The sequence below is a fragment of the Pinus tabuliformis genome, chromosome X, assembly GCF_031772625.1.
Source record: "Pinus tabuliformis cultivar Carrire ecotype Pingquan chromosome X, CPIR1, whole genome shotgun sequence".
Lineage (NCBI taxonomy): Eukaryota > Viridiplantae > Streptophyta > Pinopsida > Pinales > Pinaceae > Pinus > Pinus tabuliformis.
In genome coordinates, this window is record NC_142308.1 from 267,479,791 (window position 1) to 267,503,932 (window position 24,142).

The following is a 24,142-nucleotide window of genomic DNA, read 5'->3' on the forward strand; positions in this document are numbered from 1 at the left end:
TTCCACCAAGGCATGCAGTGGACCATAGCATTGAGCTAGAGCCAGGGAAGCAACCTCCAGCCAAAGCTCCTTATCAGTTGTCAAGACTGGAATTGAAGGAGTTGAAATGACAGTTAAAGGAGTTAACTGATGCAAGTTTCATAAGACCTTCAAGGTCCCCCTATGGAGCTCTAGTATTATTCCAGCAAAAGAAAGATACGAATGAGCTACGGATGTGTTGTGATTATCATGATCTCAACAAGAAAATGATAAAGAACAGGTATCCTTTTCCATTAGCTGCAGATTGCTTCGATAAGCTTGTGAAAGCCTGAGTGTTTTCCAAGCTAGATTTGAGGCATGGGTACTATCAGGTGTGGATAGTGGAAGGAGATGAGAGGAAGACCGCGATTGTGACAAGGTATGGAAGCTTTGAATTCCTTGTTATGCCATTTGGGTTGTGTAATGCTCCTGCTACGTTTTTCACTTTGATGAATGATGTACTACATCCATACTTGGATTCGTTTGTAATAGTATACTTGGATGACATCGTGGTGTACAGTGATAACATGGAGGATCATAAGAAGCACTTGGTTTTGGTGTTTGAGGCACTGAACAAGAGTTAGTTGCACTTCAAGAAGTCGTTTGCCCAAACCAAGATTCTGTTCCTTGGACACATTATGGGTCAAGGGTACATACAGATGGAGCTGAATAGGGTGAAGGCGATAGAGGACTGGGTTGAACCGAAGAATGTCCATGATATGAGGGTGTTTTTGGGCATGACCAACTACCAACGAAAGTTTGTAGAGGGGTACTCCAAAGTGACCTCGTCACTGACAGAGCTTTTGAAGAAGGATAAGCGATGGAATTGAATGGAGAAATGTCAGATGACATTTGATGACTTGAAGAAGAGAATGGTTTTAGAACCGATACTGAAGTTACCTAACTTTGAGTGACCGTTTGAGGTACACACAGATGCTTCAGATTTTGTGATAGGAGGAGTTCTTATGCAGGATGGGTATCTTGTGGTGTATGAGAGCCAGAGGTTGTAGGATAGAGAACAGAGGTATCTGATTCATGAGAAGGAGATGATTGCGATCATCCACTATTTGCAAGTATGGAGGCATTACTTGATTGGGAAGCCTTTTGTTGTCAAGACTGACAACGTTGCAACAAGTTATTTTGCATCACAACCAAATTTGTCAGTGAAGCAAGCTTGTTGGCAGAGTTTGACATGACTATTGAGTACAGGCCGGGTAGACTCAATGCAATTGCAGATGCCCTTAGTAGGAAGGGACAATTAGTAGCATTGGAGGGGGAGGAAGACCAGGCAGCATGAAGTAGAAGTCGGTTACAGATGACAGAAGAGATGAAAAATAAGATCAAGGAGAGCATTGAGACTTATACTCAGGCGCAAAATATTGTGAAGTAGATAAAGGAGGGGAAGACACGAAAGTTTTTTCTCCAAGATGGACTCTTATTCTTTGGGAACCAACTCTATGTTCCAAAGACATCTGGACTTAGGAGACACCTTTTGAAGGAGTGCCATGATTCTCCATGGGCTAGCCACCCAGGGCAACGTTGTTCTTTGGCATTGTTGGAGAGAGGATTCTTTTGGGAGAAGATGAGGGAGGATGTAGAGGAGTATGTGCACACATGTATTATTTGTCAGCAGGACAAATCAGACACCCAGAGGCAGGGAGGGTTGTTGTAGCCTTTACCAATTCTAGAGAGACCATGGATGAGTGTCTCGATGGACTTCATCACTCAGTTACCGCAAGTGCAGGGGTGCAATGGAATTATGGTCGTGGTTGATCGTTTTTCAAAGTATGTTGTCTTCATTCCAATGAAGATACCTTATGGAGCTGAGAAGATTGCAGAGTTTTTCTTCAAGAAAATAGTGAAGTATTGGGGGATGCAATTGAGCATTGTGTCGGATCGAGATCCGCAATTTACAGGCAGATTTTGAACTACATTGTTCAAGCTAGTCGGGACAGAGTTATTGATGAGTTTGAGTTACCATACACAGACATATGGGTAGACTGAGCGAATCAATGCATTACTGGAGGACTACTTGAGACATTATGTGATGGCTGATCAGAAGAATTGGCCTGAACTCTTGGATGTGGTTCAGTTCAGCTACAACATGCAAAAGAGTTTCACAGCAGGGTATAGTCCATTTGAGTTGGTAAATGGACAGTTGCCAGTCGCTCCTCACGCCGTATTGATGAGAGGTTTCTTGAGAAGTCCTCATGCGAAGAAATTTATGAAGGCATGGGATGAGACCTTCGAGTTGACACAGTTGCGCTTGCATGAAGCTGTAAGGAGGATGAAGAAATTGGCAGATAAGGATAGGTGGGATGCACACTTCAGTGTGGGAGATATGGTTTTTCTCAAGATTATCGAAGATCAATTTCAGCCACCTAAGGGGACTGTGAGATCTTTGACAAGGAAGTATGAGGGGCCATTTCGGGTTAAGAAGCGAGTGGGAGAAGTTTCCTATGAGTTGGAACTTCCACGCCACATGCATTCAAAACATCATGTTTTCCATATCAGTTAGTTGAAGAAGTTTCAACTTGATGAAAAACATCCAGACAGGGTGGAGCCACCAAGGGGACCAACCATGATTGTTGATAGACCGAACCTTGTTTTGGAGAAGATCCTGGATCTTTGAACAACAAGACTTGGGAGTAACATGAGACGGGAATTTCTCATTAGATGGAAGGATGCACTGGAGGAGGATAGCTGGGAGACAGAGGAATCACTGTGGAGGTGGAAGAAAAAGATTGTGAAGTACGACAGGGAGCTACAGAGGATAGCCGGATTGCCAAGGACGAAAATGTCTTTAAGGGGGGAGAATGTAACACCCACAAGTCATCATTACGAGTTGGTGAGTCGGGTGTGCCAACCGAGTGTGCTTAACTGACGAGTCGGCACGAGTCAGTGTGGGCATACGGAGGCGAGATGAGGTAGACACGTTTAACCAACGAGTCAAGGGCATGCGCCACACGATGTGATGAGTTGACCGAATGAGCCATGTGTTGGGTGGTCCCACACATGGGTGCCCCACACCATGGGAGACGTAGTAAAATTGGTGAAACAATGCATGAGAGGTCGGCTTGACTAAAAGTCGAAGCCCCTAGTTAGATCGAACGACCATATATATTGGTAGAGGGATGGTGGAAAAATGGGAGAAGTCATCACACTTCAACACAAAGGTGTTCATGGTTTATGGGCGAGCCACCCGAGTGGAGAAGTGGGAGGATGAGCCCGTTGGACGAGTGGAGTGAATAGAACAGCGCAACAGCACAGTTCGTGGGTCGGGTAGCAAAGTTAGCTGCAGGGTGGGATGGACCAAGCGGACGAGCCGCAAGTCGCCACATGGCACAGGCAGCAGAGTTATAGTGGCAAACGACTGAACAAGTAGTGCAGGGTAAGGGCGCCTACTGTCACGCCCCTACACCTGCGGTAGTCTTCCAACCGCTTGTAGCAAGGTGCGGCACCACCGAACGCTTTCTTTTCACCAATACTAACATTCGTGGACTACATCTACTTTCACATTAACATTAGTTAGCTTGTGTTTCGCAACCAAGTAAACATACAGTTATCCTTTATACTTAATGAAGCCCATACTCATTCATTATCATCATGCAATTATACCAAGAACAACAAGAATTGCAACAAGTATAAAGGGGAGGGGCAACTCCCCGTAATGTGAGTCTGCCCGACAATATATTAAGAATATTAGTTTTACAATGTACAAGTGTGCCTTGCCAAACCAAGTCTACACTTAGCCAAATATTACAATAGAGAGGAAACCCTACCTTTTACAATACATGTGCACCCTTGCACAAAGAGTAGTGCTCACCCGAGCCACTTAAATCCTCTTCACCAAGTCCTGCACAAATCCGCACATATACCGAACCTCGGGCACACTTGCCCACACCTCAACCGACACAAGACAAGTCCAAATTGCACCTTAGATAGTGCGCATGAGCTATGCGTAGCTCCTATCTAAATCTGCGCAATTCTCCTTTACCCTTTCCTCTTATGCGTAGAGAGTGATGAGAGTTCGATTGTGAAATGAGCTCTAAGCTCCACTTACTTATATCCATCTTAGCGTGGGTTTTACATGGGGTGTGCAGCCCCTTGGCCGACCCCCAAAACCACTATCATGCGCCCATAAGACTTTACACAAGTCGTCTTCAAGTCTTATCCATCGCATATATATATTATGTTTTTTCAACACTTAGTCGCATAAGTGTCTCGCCCTTTTTTCGCACCAATCGTCGCATTATGTCTGTAGCCCGTCACATTGTCGTTTCGTGTGCGCCCGTGCGCCTGCGCGCTCGCCCGCGCCCTCGTGCACGATGACTCGCCGGCGCCCGTCGCACCCGCAACTCGAAGGCCTTACATCCTCCTCCACCTAAAATCGTTGTCGTCCTCGACAACATACCATCCCGGTAGCCATCCACCAAGATCATCATCATCCATGATGTCAACTCCTCCACATAAGGCAAACATCCCTGCAACATATGTAGAGCCTCATCTCCATCATGCCTCGACTTAGTGACCAACTGCCACCAAGCTCACCATACCAAGGTATGCACCTCAATGGTATGCTCTCCATCAGATATCATCTCGATCCATGATCATCGACCCCTCTGCCACAATCTCTACTGCAACATCTCGTGTCGACCTCATCATGTGTCTCCATGTGAACCTCTGCCATGATACTCCAGCACAATGCCAACACATCTCTGTACACTACGCGTCCCCATGTCTGAACTAGTTGGGTAGCTAATCCAACCATCACGCTCAATCCATGAGAGTGAACATCCTCATGCCATCATCAGTTGTTCCTCAAACATCTGCCACATCCTTGACTCCTCCAGAATCCATCTCCATAATCCATGCTCAGCTCCATGGAAACTCCATCCATCTGCAACATGCTCCATATAACCAACCTGATGTCCATGGCTTTAGTTGTCCATGATGTCCAACTCATGTAGAATCCATCTCAACCTCTGGCCATTTTTATCCAAGTCTGCATCTGTCATAAGGAAGCCTCCTCCATGTGAAGAGACCATCTCATCAAACCGACTCTCGATGTGCCACATCTAGGTCCATGATGCAATCCTTTATCATCTCTACAATGTGCCATCCCTCAAGTCACCCATAGAAACAAGTATGCACTTGTCTCACCTATCCATGTGCCAAAAGTAGTTGAGTCTCGGCTCAACTCATGCCCAAGTCAAGGCATCATCATCATCGTAACTTCATCACTCCAAAGTGTCTCATATTGATCCTCCACATCAAGTCACTCTTCCATGTCATGCCCATACATGTACTTTGGAAGTATGCATCCCATACTGCATCAAAGTCTCCTGACCTCAGTTCCTCAATGCATCAGATCCTCTAAGTCCACCATATATGAAGTCCCTAAAAGTCACAACAACTCATGTCATCATGAGCTCCATAAGTCATCTCCAACCAACATCTCCATGTAGTAGGAATGCTCCATAATCTGCTCACAACTCCATCCAAGTCCATGGCCTTGTTTTACAAGAGTGCACAACCTCTCCATCGGCTAATAAGTAAAACATCTCCATGTCACATCAGCAAATCCACCTGCACAACATCCCTGCCTTGGCACTCCTCATTGGATGTCCATGACACCTCTACAAGTGCTCCCACACAATGTCCCTGCATAAGACTGCCATGCTCCATGCCTCCAACCTGATGTCCATGACTAAGTTGTCCATGTAGTCCAACCAAGTAGACCCATCACAACAATCGGTCATCCTCATCCAAGCTGCAATCTTCGGTCTAGTGAACTCGGTCACCCAACCATATCATCATGTCATGAGTCCCTCCATCATAGCTCCTCCACCAAAGTGTCCACCAAGACTATCTCTTGGTCTCGGCCATGAGAAGTCCACCCAAGCATCATCATGTGTGCCCTCCAATCTGTCCATGAGTCATGTCGGGCACTTAGCCATGTGGCTAAAGCATGACCCAATCATCCACAACGATCATCAAGTTCCACCCTTGTCAAGGGCCTTTGTACCTTCTACCATAAGGTCACAAAAAACCCCAACAAGTCCTGCAACAATCAACAATCCTTGCTTCTCCATACAAGGTTCCATCATAGTCATCCATGGCAAGATCCTCCATAGCATTGGCAAACTGGTTTTGCCCTTCCCTACATACGGTCCATCTACCAAATGCCCAAATGAACCACAAGTATCAATACTTACTTCATCATCATGAGGCTCTTCCTCATTCATCCATGTCTGCAAACTGCACGATCCTGGTCCAACTTGATCATTCTCAAGTTCATCCTCCATCATGGTCATGTCTGCAACATCTTCAAGCATCACGGCTTCCTCTTCCTTGATAGCACAATCTGCAACTTCACCTTGCTCCATTGTCCAACCAAGTTGAAGAAGCTCGTCTTCAACATTCTTTTCCAAGACTTCAAGTTCCTTTCGAATCCGGGGATTCTCTTCTTTCAACCGCTTCAACCTGTATAAGGTAAGCAAGAGCTTCCGTTCACCTTCTCCCAAACTTGCTATGCCTTGTCGTTCAGCTTGGTCCAAGCACTAGGCTTCACCTCTGCTAAACCTGCTTCCACTGTCACGAGCAACCGTGCTCAAACCGAGTCTTGAAACTACCTTCAAATGCTTCAACACCTGAACCTTGTTCAAGTCTCAATATCACCTGTCAAGTTTCCAAGTGCATGCACACTTGCTTCACCCAGCTTCCTACAAGACTTCTCCAAGTCTTCAGACTTGCTCTGATACCACATGTCACGCCCCTACACTTGCGGTAGTCTTCCAACCGCTTGTAGCAAGGTGCGGCACCACCGAACACTTTCTTTTCACCAATACTAACATTCGTGGACTACACCTACTTTCACATTAACATTACTTAGCTTGTGTTTCGCAACCAAGTAAACATACAGTTATCCTTTATACTTAATGAAGCCCATACTCATTCATTATCATCATGCAATTATACCAAGAACAACAACAAGTGCAACAAGTATAAAGGGGAGGGGCAACTCCCCGTAATGTGAGTCTGCCCGACAATATATTAAGAATATCAGTTTTACAATGTACAAGTGTGCCTTGCCAAACCAAGACTACACTTAACCAAATATTACAACAGAGAGGCAACCCTGCCTTTTACAATACATGTGCACCCTTGCACAAAGAGTAGTGCTCACCCGAGCCACTTAAATCCTCTTCACCAAGTCTTGCACAAATCTGCACATATACCGAACCTCAAGCACACTTGCCCACACCTCAACCGACACAAGACAAGTCCAAATTGCACCTTAGATAGTGCGCATGAGCTATGTGCAGCTCCTATCTAAATCTGCGCAATTCTCCTTTACCCCTTCCTCTTATGCGTAGAGAGTGATGAGAGTTCGATTGTGAAATGAGCTCTAAGCTCCACTTACTTATATCCATCTTAGCGTGGGTTTTACATGGGGTGTGCAGCCCCTTGGCCGACCCCGAAAACCACTATCATGCGCCCATAAGACTTTACACAAGTCGGCTTCAAGTCTTATCCATCGCATATATATATTATGTCGTTTCAACACTTAGTCGCATAAGTGTCTCGCCCTTTTGTCGCACCAATCGTCGCATTATGTCTGTAGCCCGTCGCATTGTCGTTTCGTGCGCGCTCGCGCGCCCGCCCGTGCACCCTCGCGCTCGCCCGCGCCCTCGTGCACGATGACTCGCCGATGCCCATCGCACCCACAACACGAAGGCCTTACACCTACAGTTGGAACGATGAGTCGTAGCAGGTGTGCTGGCTGTGAGACAACATGACCCTGCAAGCAGGTGTGCCCGCGGTAGGGAGATGAGCTAGTGGTATGTGCGTTGGGCATGACAGGGCGCTCGGTGGGAACGAAACAAAGTGTGCGGTGTTGTAACTCGAGCAGGTCTTCATGGTGCAGCGGTCGGGTCGGTGGACTGGTCGAGCAGCACAAGGCCTCCCTTTGTAAGTTTTTAAAAGACTCGGTTGAGCCATGCTCCCGAGGAAATTGTAAAAACAACAATTATATATTATTTACTTACATACATTGTGTGTCTTGTCTCTTGCATGATTTTATGGTTATTAATGTATTCCACACATTAATAAGTTAAAATGGAAAAATATGTGAATGTTAGGCATAGTCCGAAAACAACTTAGAAATAAAAACATTTAAGGTTTAGCCGGTGCCGCACATTGTGCAACTTGTGAAAAAAGAGTTGGCGGCGTGACACACGGGGAGGAATGCCCACTCCTTGGCACCTTCCTTCACAAGAGAGCCAAAATTCCTTTTTTTCATTACTAAATTTTAGGGTTGTCTACCCAACCTTCAAATTTGCTCGGACAGCCAAAAATGGTTGGAATCCGACAAAAAGAAATTAGAAAAATCTAGCAGTGGGAATGTTTGAATTGAATTTTTAATGGTGGAAATGGATTCAACACCATCAAAAACCTCTGGGGCACCCAAAATATTGAAGTTTGACAGTTGTAACCTGGATTTACAAAAATTCCTACCATATTTTATCAAAATCTCGCTGAAATTTCCATAGTATTTTGGGTAAATTTAAAGGTTGGGTAGACTATGACCTAAATTTCCATCAACTAAAATTATTCATTTTTTAATATTATTTAACAATAATCTCATCCATGATACACAATTTGATCTCTTATTAAACTGGTTTTTTATTTTATTTTATAATACTAGTTTGAATTGATTTCTTTTAATAATATTAATTTAGATCTATTTCTGAGATTTTTTATTTTTATTTTTTATAATACTAGTCTAGGTCCATGATCTACCAAGCATGAGAAATCTCTTTTAACTCTTAAAAGAGTTTGAATCTCAGAAAATCTAAAGTTATAAAATAGATATAACTTAGTTTAATTATTAATTATAATTATAATTATATTTTTTTTACCCAATCAAAATGTTAAAAAACCATTACAACATTTCATGCCAGGAAATTTTATATATTTTAAAACCATTACAACATTTCATGCTAGAAATTTTATATATTTTAATTTATTTTAACCAGGGAAATGTTTAATAAACATTACCACTAAACTGGATATCACTAACTACCATTATTAGAAAATAATAAATTTCCGGCCGGAGCACCCTGATCTGACTGAAATTCCTTATTATACGTCCTCAGGGGTCTACAACACCACTCCGGATCGGACCATCATTTTAGAGGGGCAAACGTATATATTTTTTATACATATACTTTTGTTTTCATATTTAGATTTCAACCGACATTAGACCATTACTGAGACGCAACTCCATAAATAGAGAAGAATTTGAAAGCACGGGAATTCGGACCGATTATCTCCACCTGTTTATCTCCACCTGTTTGCCTTTCTATTCTTACTCCAACGTGAACATCCTTGAGCGCTCCGCATTGTTGGTCTGACAGGTGTGGACAGGTCGGGCCTTTGTTTTGTTTGATTGATTTTCACAGTGAAATATGACTGAGTTGTACTGTTGAAGGTCCGAGGGCATTGCCGATGTATTTACCCTTTAATATCTATATATGGTCATAGATCATAAACGATTTATTTCTGAAACATGACAGCCATCACAATGTACTCTTGAAGGTCCGAGGGCATTGCCGATGTTTTTACCCCTTAATATCTATATATAGTCATAGATCATAAACGATTTATTTCTGAAACATGACAGCCATCACAATCAAAACTAATTGAGTCATCACTCCTTACCTTTGTAGCGATGTTAGTGTTTCTTGTATAATTTTCAGAAGATAGTAATCAGAATACTCTGTTTATGACTTTTCAGAGACAGAAATCATATAGTAATCAGAATACTCTGTTTATGACTTTTCAGAGAAAGAAATCAAAATACTCTGCTTATTACTTTTACCTATTTCATTGATTTTTTTGTTTGGATCATCCATGGCTATTTGAACACGCGACCTACTTTTCATGAATTTAATAAACAACCAGAAAACCAACTAGGAAGAGTTGTTGTAAGCTGATGGGTACTAGGAATAATTGTTGTAAACTGATGGTTAATGTCACTGGATGTAATCATGTAAATTTTCAAAATGGTTTAGCAAAGGCAAAGAATACTGAAAAGGATGAATCCTTAAAGCTAATTAGTCAACCTCTTTCTGCTTTGAAAATAGGGCAAACACTACCAATGATTTGATGCCTATTTCAGTTTGCTAGAGAGTGCTTTTGTTGTATCAGAAATAGTGTACTATATGTTTTAACCCTAGAACATGACACAGCATGATTTAGGTTGTGGTTGGTACAGTGATACTTGATAGTTGTAAATATTTACTTGGACAGGTGAAAAGATTCAGATTTTGGATGCTTTACTAATGCTTCAGACTAACTTTTAACTTCTCACACTAGGTATAGTCTACTTTGACATGGAATATCTCAACTCTATGCAAGATCAGTCCCACCAAGATATCATCCTTGATATATTTGTTTTTGAGTTTTTTTAGTGTCTTAGATACCTCTTTAAGCTGCAACTTGTCCCTATGTCTTTCACTTGGTTATTTTATTTGAATAAGAATCTCAAACCCATTGACCCAAGTTAGCTTTGCTTTTCCTGCATCTTTCATTGTTGATGTTCTTAGGCTGATGACATCTTTTATTATTGATGTTCTTAAGCTGATACAGGCTAGGAGTTCTTTAGTCTTTTTCGATTTTATAGTGTGTGCTCTTTTCAGGCTATGCTACTGTATTCTCCATACTATTCTTCACAACTCTCTGAAAAATATTTGAACAGTAATAAATTCTCTTTCTTCTCATCTTGCTCAATTTCCTGTCATAAGCACATTTAGCTTTGGATACTTCACAATGAACAGTTGGATGATTTTTCTAACCAGGGCATGGGTTTCAATAGTCCTTTTTTAATGCAGTGAAATTACTGCTGGTCATAGAGTTTTATTCCCGTCAATCTTGAATGGAGAGTGAAATGAAAAGCTTCTTACTTTTGGTTACAGAATGATTAATATTATTAAGATAAAGGATAAACAAAGAGGAGCCGTTGATGGCAGACCACCAGCAAAGAAGCAGAAGCAGAGCCCTGGTGAATTGAGGTTGCATTCAGGTTGGTACATATCTCAATCTATTTCTTTTCCTGGTATATTTTAAAATCATCAAGCGGAGAATGCCATTCTATGACTCATCTTCTTCATTAGACTTAGAAAAAGTCATCCATGGGACTGAATGTTTCCTCTGTTTGAGTGCTGGCCTATATTTTCGAATATGGTGTCCTTAGGTAAATTAGAATACAACAGAAGCATTTCCTGATTATAGGCACAACGGACCAGTATATATAATCATTGGGCCTTCCCATTCTATTGGATAGAAAGGGAAACTTCATAGTAGTCTTGAGAGGATCAAAATTGGGCCTTCCCATTCTATTGGACAGAAAGGGAAATTTCATAGTAGTCTTGAGAGGATCAAAAACTTTGTGACTAAAATCGGAGGACAATCTGTATGTCTGTATCAACTGGAGGACCTGAAATATGTTGTACTATTAGGCTATTGAGTTTGACATTATTTAATTGTTTTCTCTCATTTCTTGTAAGCTAATTGATTATTAGGAAAATTACAGATATCAGTGAATTGAACCTGCCAAAGAACGCCAACATATCATTTCCAAATGGAAAGGATGATCTCATGAACTTTGAAATTGTGCTTCGACCTGATGAAGGATACTATAAGTAAGCCAAATATAAACTTGGGTTTCATCTGAATTAGGTTTTGAAAGAATATTATTAATCTGAATGATTTCCTGATATTGAATATTGTGTAGAGGTGGCTCCTTTTTGTTTACTTTCAAGGTATCTTCACTTTACCCCCACGATGCACCAAAGGTGAAATGTAAGACAAAGGTACGAGCATTGGAGATATTTCCATGAAAATATTTTTCTTCTAGGAAATAATTTTGGGAAGTTCTAAATAAATATATGGATCTCAGCTATCTATTTCTTAGTTTATCATTTTTAATCTCTACTCAGATTTATCACCCCAATATTGACTTGGAAGGCAATGTCTGCCTCAATATTCTGCGTGAAGACTGGAAGCCTATTCTGAATATCAACACCATCATTTATGGGTTGTATCATCTCTTCACAGTAAGCTGCCTGATTTCTGAAATTTCTCAAATCACAGCGTATTATTGATTGTAATATATGTAGTTACGAAGCATTTGCACTTAGATTTTGAAATTGTGGTGGCATTTGCAGGGAACTGTGGTTTAGCTTGCAGCATATATCATATTTATATTAAACAAAATTTTGCCCTGATGAGCGTTCTGTCTTAGTCATATACACCCATTACATAATCAGAGATCTTTCATCCACAAGCTTAAATAAGACGTGACAAAGGATGTTATTTTAAGTTTGGGTTTATTTTCCTCTCTAGTTGTTTAGTATGGTTCCTGCTTTACCGAAGATTAAATAAAAAGAGCTTTTAGTGTTGCATGAAAATGTTAGGTTGGATTTATCTTTCAGTTTTAGGTTTTGGGGCTACCTTCGCTTACTATATCTCTGGTATAGGGGATTTCTTTTAGAGTTATTGTTTTTAATTCTATTAAAAATTTGTATTTATGTTAAAATATAATTACTTACCATAGTAATTGTGATATTGATTGCAGCAACCAAATCACGTGGATCCCCTTAACCAGGAAGAATTTGTGTTTATGTTAAAATATAGTACTTACCATGGTGATTGTGATATTGATTGCAGCAACCAAATCACGAGGATCCCCTTAACCAGGAAGCTGCTGCTGTGATGAGAGATAACCCAAAAGCGTTCAGAAGCATTGTCAAAAAGGCCATGGCAGGGGGTTATGTGGGATCTACTTATTTCCCAAAATGCATGTAATATCAGTAAATTTTTTAATGGGTTCGAGCTTTACGATGTGGCTTTGAACTAAAGAACTGAGCTATGAAAATTCTTTATTTTTTTGGGTTATAAAAGGTCTTCATAGTCTTTGAGCTATAAGAACTTTGTATTTTTTCATCTTTTAAAATGAGCCTGAGCTATGAGAATTTTGCAGAAAATGTGTGTTATGAATTTTTTTCCTTTTGTTGGCCTAGCATAGCAAGAGTTGAGTGAATTCACTTGGATTCCAGAATAAGTAATAGATCTTAGATGTTTGATGGTTGTTCAGGGAATAGTAATGCAGATCTTGCTGCGACCATAACTCTACATCTATCTCAGTGTGTTGATTGTGATGATATCTGTGATTCATCTGTTTGATAGTATTTAACTTATCCTTTTCAATTTAGTTGTCTTGAAAGATTTAAGCCATAATGCTTTGCTCAATGAAGATCACCCAAGATTCAGTCTTGAATTTTATAAATTAATATTTGAGGATTAGATTGTTTAGTTTTGATCTGAAATGAAGTCATATAGATTTTCATAAATAATCCGAGTTTTCAAGGTTAGAATTTAAATTTAACAAAGTTCCATTGAATTGGATTAGCTTCTCTATATTCAATAGAAAAAGAAACATTAGCCCCAAAAAAGAAATATTAGCCTCATGTTGGAAATAATACTGAGAGGGGGGTGAATTAGTATTAAAACTTTTTCATTTCCATACTTAGATACATATACGCTACTTCATTCAAGGGAACTCGCATGTATACGCAGCTGTGTCTAAAGCAACTAGCATATATCCAAAATACTTATGATTCAGTTAATCCATTAAATGTTGATCTTTAGTTAGTGCATCAGAACTTCATTGACCATATGAACAGTAAGCAGGTGCAGTAAAAATAGAATAGATCATCACACACAAGAAGCACACATGAACACCATGATATAAGGTGGAAACCCAATGCGGGTGAAAACCACCTGCTGCAATTCGTTTCTATCTTCCTTTATTAAGAAACTTCTTTTACAATGTACTGGTGCAGTCCTTTACCACCACGCAGGCTACAACCTGCAGAAGGCTACAACCTTCTCTCGTTCTCCAAACTCTCCTGGAAGGGAGCTCCAACCCCCTTTTTTCTTGTACTAGCTAAGATACTAGTACGTAGGCGCCGGCCTACAATCTTCTCTCCTCCAGGTACCACGTTTCATACATTTTCAAACTGGATACTCCTGAAGCACAACACATAATCTGAAGGCCATGTTTCATCCAATTTTCATACTGGACCCATAAATATCACTGAAGCACAAAACAATCAATACTAGCATTATCAATTTCTGAATCACTGAAACACTGAAACCCTGTCAATAACACAGTCACCAGAACACAGAGCAGATAACAGAACTCTGCCATAACCATCAAATCCATCTGCAGCTTCAAATATTATCCTTCATAATGTATACGCTACTATAATGAATCAAACTCGCGTACATACGCGCTTTTGCCAAAGACAACCTGCGTACAGATCTAGAAATTATTTCTTATAACTTGCAGCTGTACCAGACATCACTCATACTCATAACAATACATGCGTCAGTATGTAGATCTAGAATAAGCATCATAAAGATAGTTCATTTCAAACCATTTGATCCCGATCTCTCCTTAGATCTTGTTCTCCATCAACCGGTGAGATCCCTCCTTAGCTTAGATCAAGTAATGCATCATCAACCCATAACCTGCATCCTAGATCTCATACTTCTTCAGATATTCAAGACTTTTCAGATACACTTACCTAATGATCTTCTTCTCCTTTTATAGTCTTAGGCCTTGCTCAATACCACGGTCCAAAACCATAATAAATCAATACCAAGAGCCCAATACGTGGGATCAACACACTTGTCGAGATACCATGGTTCGAAACCATAGGTTCAAATACCGAGGACTAACTACCACGGACCAAAAGTAAGCTTTCCGACATGTACGCGTTTTTCCGTGCATGAAACTGCGTGTATACCCTACTTGGTATATAGCGAACCTGCGTATACGCGACTTGGTATATAGTGAACTTGCTTGTATACCCTACTTGGTATATAACGAACCTGCGTATACGTGACTTGGTATATAGTGAACCTGCGTGTATACCCTACTTGGTATATAGTGAACCTGCGTATATATATTTTCTCTTCATACTTGTAGTCTGATCATCAATTCCTTGCTGCTATCCTTTTGCACTATGATTTGTCATCAGTGTGATTTGCCATCAAGGACAACACTTGTCTCATAATGCCAACAATCTCCCCCTTTGGACTTGATGGCAAAGCTAACTTGTCACACTTAGAACTTGATCTTCTTATTCCTTTGAGTTGTCCTGCATCCCATGCATTTAGTCACATCTGTAGATTGATCTAGTTATATGTAAGAGGGTTGCCATCAAGTACAACACATGCATCATAATGCCAACAATCTCCCCCTTTGGACTTGATGGCAACAACACCAAATCACTCTCCCCCTTTGACATCAAGGGCAAAGGGTGGACCAACATATTCTCTTTCCTTGATAGACATTCTGTTGTCCATACTCCCCCTGAGTACTTGCTAAAATCTCCAAATGTGCTCCCCCTTTGTATATGCCAAAGTGTACCAATCTATCGATGCTCTCCCTGAGTACATGCCAAGTCTCTGTACTGTTGAAGTGTGCTATTCATGCTCTTCCTGACTGAAGGCAAGATCTGCAAAAAGATGTTCTTCAAGAAGAACCATGACTTATACATCATAAGAGACCTTCCTATCACCAAAAGACTCAATACATACATCCATTTCCCAACCACGTGGGGATATACTAGATTTGACTCATCCACCCAACCAAGTGGGGATACATCAAAAGTTTACACATGATAAAGCAAGAGCATTACATTTTCATCCCAGGCATAGTGGGGAAACCAATATAGGCCATTACATGACCTTGACATCATGAAAGAGATATCACAAAAGAGATATATGACCGAAATATCTAGAGCAAGACTTTATGAAAGTCACCAATAACTAATATCGCCAGCATCTGTCGATTCAGATCAGAAACCAAGGGATCCTTCTGCCTTTGTTTCACCTGAAACCAACAACAACCGTGAACTAGAACCAAAAGCTTCTAAGATAATGCCAACAATGCATCATTGGAAGATTTTTTGCTCCCCCTGAACCTGTGCCAGATGGTCTCTGTCAGACCCATATCAGACTCTCTGCAACCAACATCTGTCCCTGCTGATTTCCTTCAAAACTCCATATACGCGTCTGCATCCACATAAACAAGCGTATATACGTGGATAGGCCTTATGAAACTCGCGTACAACCATTTCCATATTAGCAACCTGTAAATGTCCTGCAACAAGGTATGTCTGAACATAGATGTCAACTCCTCCTTTTAAACATCATCATGAAATCATTCACATCATATGTGAAACAACCATAGCCATTACATCAACATCGAGCTCTACATGATTCAAGTATCATTACTTGGGAACATCTGCATCAATCAACATATGTAAGTATCAACCTATCATCATATAGATACGAACATGTCTCCAACAAAGCAACTTTGAGAAGTCATCCATGTATCAGCACTATGTATCTTGAGCTCAAGCTCTTTTGACAAAACTTCTTAATATCATCAACAGCAACAATCCTTATCTACATGAGTGCCTGCATCATAACTGTATGATCTTTATGCATATGACAACAGCAGTATATGAGTGACTCATCATCAAGTGAGGAAGATGTGTATTCAAGCTTTGTACTTCTCCTTATCCTTATGAAGATTACCATGCAAGCACCATATATGCATCATCAAAGAGTCAACCATAAATCTGATCTGAACATTTACTATGTGACCCCAAGAATCATATGAGATTTTATCATGGACAACTCATAACCACATTATAGCAAGATATATCATTTAGCCATGTAAGCATCATCACCAAGGACTATTAACCATAATGCCAACAATGAATTATTAACAGCATATGCTCCCCCTCAACCTGTGCCATCTATTAGATCTGATCATGCACATATCAGCAATAAGCATCAAGACATCATCATCATCAAGTTAGGATCTAAACACTTCTAGACAAGTATCAAAACATTTCCACTCATCCTCAGCAGACTGTAACTATTAACCAATAGAGCAGATAATAGACTGAATCATATCAGGTTCCTTTTCTGAGCCTGTCCCCACTGCTTTTCCTCAGATTGACATATACGCGACTTTGCAGTGTCCAACTCGCGTATATACGCGACTTCCCTTTATGGAACTTGCGTATGAGATTCAGGACACTGAAGTGCTACACTTTCATCTCCCCCTGATTCTGTTATGTCTGTGCTGTGCTGTGTCTGAGTGCATTGTGTTGTGCCACATCTTTCTGACTGTACTTCCTTCTTCTTCCATATCTTCAAATGTGATGTTGTTTTCTCCTTTTGGTGTGATGTCCGTGCTTTGTTCCTGCATTCCTTTGCTATATGTCCAAGCTTGTTTCATGCATGACATCTTACATGTTTCATATTTCTCTTGTAGCAATCAGTAGCTTTGTGGCCATACATATTGCAAGCAAAGCAATATCCATTAAAGTACCTTGAATGTGATGATCTTTCTGCATGATGGTCTTGAACTCTTCTTCTTCCACATCTGGCTGCAACATGTCCAAGATTATGACATACATAACATTCAACATTATTCATAGGAGGAGTAAAAGATTTTCTTTGAAGCATTTCTTTCCTTGGTTGATGATGAGATTGACCTTTCATCTCCTTGTTGATCATTTTGGATTTCTCTTTATAGTTCCTTGCCTCAACTTGTGAACTAGATTCACCTTCAACAGATTCATGAAAACCAAGACCAGTCTTGAGGCTTTAGTACTATCTTGAAATCTCAACAGTTTATCCTTTTCTTCTAATTTACCTTTCAAGATATTTACCTCAACTTGAAGTTGTTCCTCCTTTTCTAGACATTGCTTCTTCATGTCTTCTTCAGCTTTCCTTCCTTCTTCCAACTGATGCCTTAGTTTGAGAATCTCATTTTCTTGCTCTTCATTCAGATCCTGCTGCAATTGACGAATTCTGAAGGCACATTCCAGTTGAGATTTTAAGCTGATATCTTCGTTTACCTGTTTTTCAATAGCTTGGAGTAGATCTTTATTCTGCTTCTTTGATTCTTCAAGATCTTCCTTTAGCGAGCGGATCGTGGCTTCAAGACTTTCATAGTAACTGGATCTATCTCTGAGTTTCTTGATTGTTGTGCTTCTTTCATTGACTTCATCTCTTAATGATGTCACTTCACCCTGCAACTTTTGACATTGATTTTCCTTGTCCTTGAGTAACTTTCTTACCTTGTTTCCTTCCTCTGATTGAGCTTTTAGTTTGGTAACTTCTTCTTTCAAAGCACATTCCCTTTTGTTCAATAGATCTTGTTGATCTTTAATTTTGTCTGTAAGCCTTCTAAATACTGCCTCTATTTGATACTTTTCTTGCTCACCCATAAAAGAAAATTTAGTTGCTTCACTATCACTTTCATCTTTTCCAAATGGATAGATAGCTGGAACATCAGAGGATAGCAAATTCATACCTGATAGTTCATCTTCATTCTGAAATGATTCTGAATCTGATTCTGAATTTGAAGAGCTTCTTATACCTAATCCCCAATCGATTCTCCCACTGTCATAGTTCTTCTGAGATGTCTTCTTCTTCTTAGGTGCTTTCTTCTTAAGCTTCTTTCCCATAGTTCCATGGATCTCCTTCAAGCGATCAAGCTTCTACCAAAGGACCTGCTCTGATACCAATTGTTGGAAATAATACTGAGAGGGGGGGGGGGGTGAATCAGTATTAAAACTTTTTCATTTCCATACTTAGATACATATATGCTACTTCATTCAAGGGAACCCACGTGTATACGCAGCTGTGTCTAAAGCAACTAGCGTATATCCAAAATACTTATGATTCAGTTAATCCATTAAATGTTGATCTTTAGTTAGTGCATCAGAACTTCATTGACCATATGAACAGTAAGCAGGTGCAGTAAAAATAGAACAGATCATCACACACAAGAAGCACACATGAACACCATGATATAAGGTGGAAACCCAATGTGGGTGAAAACCACCTGCTGCAATTCGTTTCTATCTTCCTTTATTAAGAAACTTCTTTTACAATGTACTGGTGCAGTCCTTTACCAGCACACAGGCTACAACCTGCAGAAGGCTACAACCTTCTCTCATTCTCCAAACTCTCCTGGAAGGGAGCTCCAACCCCATTTTTTCTTGTACTAGCTAAGATACTAGTACGTAGGCGTCGACCTACAATCTTCTCTCCTCCAGGTACCACGTTTCATACATTTTCAGACTGGATACTCCTGAAGCACAACACATAATCTGAAGGCCACGTTTCATCCAATTTTCATACTGGACCCATAAATATCACTGAAGCACAAAACAGTCAATACTAGCATTATCAATTTCTGAATCACTGAAACACTAAAACCCTGTCAATAACACAGTCACCAGAACACAGAGCAGATAACAGAACTCTACCATAACCATGAAATCCATCTGCAACTTCAAATATTATCCTTCATAATGTATACGCTACTATAATGAATCAAACCCGCGTACATACGCGCTTTTGCCAAAGACAACCCGCGTACAGATCTAGAAATAATTTCTTATAACTTGCAGCTGTACCAGACATCAGTCATACTCATAACAATACATGCGTCAGTATGTAGATCTAGAATACGCATCATAAAGATAGTTCATTTCAAACCATTTGATCCCGATCTCTCCTTAGATCTTGTTCTCCATCAACCGGTGAGATCCCTCCTTAGCTCAAATCAAGTAATGCATCATCAACCCATAACCTGCATCCTAGATCTCATACTTCTTCAGATATTCAAGACTTTTCAGATACACTTGCCTAATGATCTTCTTCTCCTTTTATAGTCTTAGGCCTTGCTCAATACCACGGTCCAAAACCATAATAAATCAATACCAAGAGCCTAATACTTGGGATCAACACACTTGTCGAGATACCATGGTCCGAAACCATAGGTTCAAATACCGAGGACTAACTACCACGGACCAAAAGTAAGCTTTCCGACATGTACGCGCTTTTCTGTGCATGAAACTGCGTGTATACCCTACTTGGTATATAGCGAACCTGCGTATACGCGACTTGGTATATAGTGAACCTGCTTGTATACCCTACTTGGTATATAGCGAACCTGCGTATACGCGACTTGGTATATAGTGAACCTGCGTGTATACCCTACTTGGTATATAGTGAACCTGCGTATATATATTTTCTCTTGATACTTGTAGTCTGATCATCAATTCCTTGCTGCTATCCTTCTGCACTATGATTTGTCATCAATGTGATTTTCCATCAAGGACAACACTTGTCTCATAATGCCAACATCCCAAACATAGTATGATCTATTGCATTGTTTCAAAATATTTTATTGCGTCAAGAAACCCTCTCTAGTCCAGTATCATGAGATGTTGTAATGTTTAACATTTTGACTTAGTCAAAATAAAATAAAATAAAATAAAATAAAATAAAATTTTAAAAATAAAATTTTCTAGCTTTTGTTTTTTCCTATGGTGTTCTCAAATCTCTTTTTTGAAGTGCAAACCTCTTTTACAGTAGAAATTTGATCTCTGGCCTGCCCTTGGTAGATCCCGGATTAAGATGAATCTAAACTGGTTATAAACAATTGAGAAAAACTTGTTCATCATAAGTTCCTATTGTATTAGAAGTGCAAAGGTTACAAAAATGCAAGGAGTTTTTGGCCTCCCAACCATGGGATTAAATTTCTGCCTGACGAATCCACATTTAGCCAAGTTGGATTTCTTATCCCCTTGAGAGTAAACTCCGCTCTTTATCCCTTTTGGATTCTATAGCAATTTGAAAATAGATCAACCATTAGAAAAGACAAACATTATCCCTTTTAGATCTTATAACAATTTGAAAATAAATTAAACATTAAAATATAACAATTTGAAATTAGATTAACCATTAGAAAAAAACAAACATTATCCTTTTTGGATACTATAACAATTTGAAAATAGATTAGCCATTAAAATATAACAATTTGAAAATAGATTAACCATTAAAATATAACAATCTGACAATCTGAAAATAAATTAGCCATCAGGAAAAAAAAACGGATACTATAACAATTTGAAAATAGATTAGCCATTAAAATATAACAATTTGAAAATAGATTAACCATTAACCATTAAAATATAACAACTCTGACAATCTGAAAACGAGAACTTTCTAATACAAAACTATATTTCTTAATATGTGAGTTGAGAATAATGAGCAACTTTCTGATACAAAACTATACTTCTTAAAACCTTGTTACCAAATTTGGATGCGGTTTCAAATTTTTCATAATCACTCGCACACCCTTATTAAAAAAGGTGTTCTCATCATTGCCTTTTCCTTAATGCCATGAGGTTTCCCACTTTCTTCATATGGGCACAACTAATTGAATATATGACTACTATCACCACAATCCTTAGTATTGTGTTTGGCATTGTAGCCCTTTCAACATAATTGTGTAAAGGCAGCCTCCACATATGCTTAATGGCCCTTGGTGACAATGAAAAAATACAAAGCTTTATTTATCTTCTACAATATCCTCTCAATTTGGAATATCATGTTATCTTTTTTGAATCTATTATAGTACCCTTCCTCAAAGTATGATGGTTTGAATTACATCTTGTGGAAAATCATTTTAAGCATATTTTAATGTGTTAAAAAATATTATGATATTAATTATATATATTTATGAATTAATATATGTTATTTATGGGTAAAATTATTTTGTGTTTTTTTAATGTATGCATGAATGTGATTTTTTTTTAAGAAATATTGTTTGTTCATTAATAAAAATATTAATATAGAAAATTAATAATAATAATAATAAAATACTATTAATTTACATTTATATTAATGTTAAAGATAACTTTGTTTTGCTAAAATTGATGAGTAAGAGTTGTTGCATACAAACAAATCAATTGATATTAGAAAGGGAAAACAATTAGAAATAATGAAATAAACTAAAATAAATGAATCAAAATTCATTTTAATATTGAGTTTTTTCATTAAAGAGTCCAAGGTTTAGTTCAATTAATTGTTTAGTATTGGTGTATATTTGGCTAATTCACTAGAAAGCCAAAACCTAGGTGTAAAGGATTCACTTCCACTTTGATAAATGTTTATGTACTTTACTAGAGAATCTAAATATTATGCATTAAGACCATTTGAGTTTGGTTTGATGGCTGCAAAATGATTTTGCACATAAAGTTGGGGAAAAGCATGAGAAAGCATTACTATGCACAAAAATATTTCTTTGAGGAAGGTGCCTTTCATTCAAATTTTACATAATGGTAGCAACCATCCCTTTGTTTGTCCATAGATTGAAGCTTGTTGGGAAAATATGACTAATCAATTGAAGGAAAATGCATGGAGGAAGGATGAAAAGGATGTAGAAGCCTTGGAAGGAGTATATATTGGTGCATGTGGTTGTAAATTATCTAGTCTTCGAGTACCATATATATCTCTACAAAATTATTTGTGAATATTTTCTTTCAATAAAATTTGAGATTGTTTAAAAATATTTTTGTGAGATCCAAGAAATCACAAGAATGATCCACCTATGATAATATTTATATGTTGGGATTAACTGTAACACTCGAGGATGCTTTTCATTCTTTTGAAATCAAAGGGAGTGCTTGTGTCTAGTTTGTGGTCACTTTTGATAGGGTTCTTCTTTCTTAGTCTCGAACAAAATTTAGTGTTGCAACTAAGTGGCTAGTTCTTTGAGACTAATTTATGAGTATGACATTAGTTCTATAAAAAGAAGAATCATCCTAATTTGGACTAGTTGTATGATTGAGTTATCATTGTCCAAGATTTCACTCCAAATTATAATTAGGCAATTATAGTTCACTCCATTGTTTTAGTTTAGTGTGCCTTCTCACATCTAATACACTTGCAAGAATCTCATTGTCTTTGATCAGGTTTGTGTATCAGTGTCCATTATTGGCTAAAGAAGCTATTGAATGGGGATTATATCATAATTATAAATATCTACACAGCGGGCTTATTCAATTTTCTATTAATCCACTTGTTTTTCTAGACTTCAATATTAGTGGCCTCCATTATATCACTGGCTCGTGTATGATAACAACTTTAATGATTCACTTGTTGAGGATTTGAAACTCCACAACATAATGGAGTTGTTTGGTTCTCCATGGTCCCTAGATATGCAATATCTTTTATTAATCCATACATATTCAACTATTTGGTTTTAATATGGCAACTAACAAGCAACCAACATGACTACATGCATCCACAATTCATTAATTTATGCCATTCATAATTCCTTCTCTCTAGCACCAAATGGATACCCAAACTTGTATTGAAAGCATGGCAGTAGGTCCAAGAAACACCATTCCCAATATGCTATATTTCATTGACCTGACTTGTCCTACTTAGTGAAAACCACAATATGTGCCTATTAGTGGTATAATAAAACAACTTTTCCCAAGAGAATAATCCTACAATCCTCTAGGAAAGGATAGGTGGGCCTAGTTATCAAATTAGAAAGCCCAATACTCTTGATTTCCTAAGCACTCATGATGGGATTGATTTGAATAATGTTTATTGTGAAGCCACAATAAATCCAGAAAGACCTATCCTACCTAAATGACAGACAAAATACTATGTCATATGTATTTCCACTCCTATTTCTCTTCCACCTCCCACCAAAGAAGAATTCCATACTAGGTAGCTTTTCATGTAAATATTGTCTACAATTCATAGATTGATACTCTAACCTTCTCTCTTCCAAAATATTAAAGTCACCTATTTGAAGAGAAAAAAGTTATTACCTTCAGGAACATTGCTTGAAAGATCCCTTTGGTCTTATATTCATATGTTTAAAGTTGGGACCATGATTGTTAATTTAAACCATCCATTATATGAAGCCATAAGATGAGAAGTCTACCACTAAGATCTGGCTACACAATTATAGTAATTATAATATTTCCTATTTAATTTAGAATGTTAATGACCTAGCCAAAGATGCCCTAGACACAAACTCACATGTTGTTGAGCTCCATATAGATTTTTCTAAGGTCATAGAATTAGATGCACCAATTAAATAACAAACATCCAAACTAGAAGAGCTTTGCAACACATTAGATAG

General features: G+C 38.8%; 1 protein-coding gene across 2 annotated transcripts; it reads left to right on the forward strand.

Annotated features, from left to right (window-relative positions):
- The first annotated feature begins 9,237 nt into the window (after positions 1-9,237).
- On the forward strand, positions 9,238-13,057 carry LOC149139413 (NEDD8-conjugating enzyme Ubc12-like). Of its 2 annotated transcripts, none has more exons than XM_089446601.1 (6): positions 9,238-9,440; positions 11,001-11,107; positions 11,618-11,726; positions 11,819-11,897; positions 12,024-12,140; positions 12,754-13,057. In XM_089446601.1, exons 2-6 carry the CDS (start codon positions 11,002-11,004, stop codon positions 12,889-12,891), a joined length of 549 nt encoding a protein of 182 aa, XP_089302727.1. In that variant the 5' UTR covers positions 9,238-9,440; position 11,001; the 3' UTR covers positions 12,892-13,057. The 2 variants fall into 2 exon arrangements, with proteins under 2 accessions (XP_089302727.1, XP_089302726.1); XM_089446600.1 differs by having other exon boundaries at positions 9,240-9,450.
- Positions 13,058-24,142: the final 11,085 nt, after the last annotated feature.

Excerpts from the sequence above, each read along its gene's own strand:
- LOC149139413 (XM_089446601.1), top strand. The coding sequence starts at position 11,002 with ATGATTAATATTATTAAGATAAAGGATAAACAAAGAGGAGCCGTTGAT. Across the intron at positions 11,108-11,617 it reads TGAATTGAGGTTGCATTCAG|ATATCAGTGAATTGAACCTG; the intron begins GTTGGTACATAT and ends GGAAAATTACAG. Across the intron at positions 12,141-12,753 it reads GGTTGTATCATCTCTTCACA|CAACCAAATCACGAGGATCC; the intron begins GTAAGCTGCCTG and ends TATTGATTGCAG.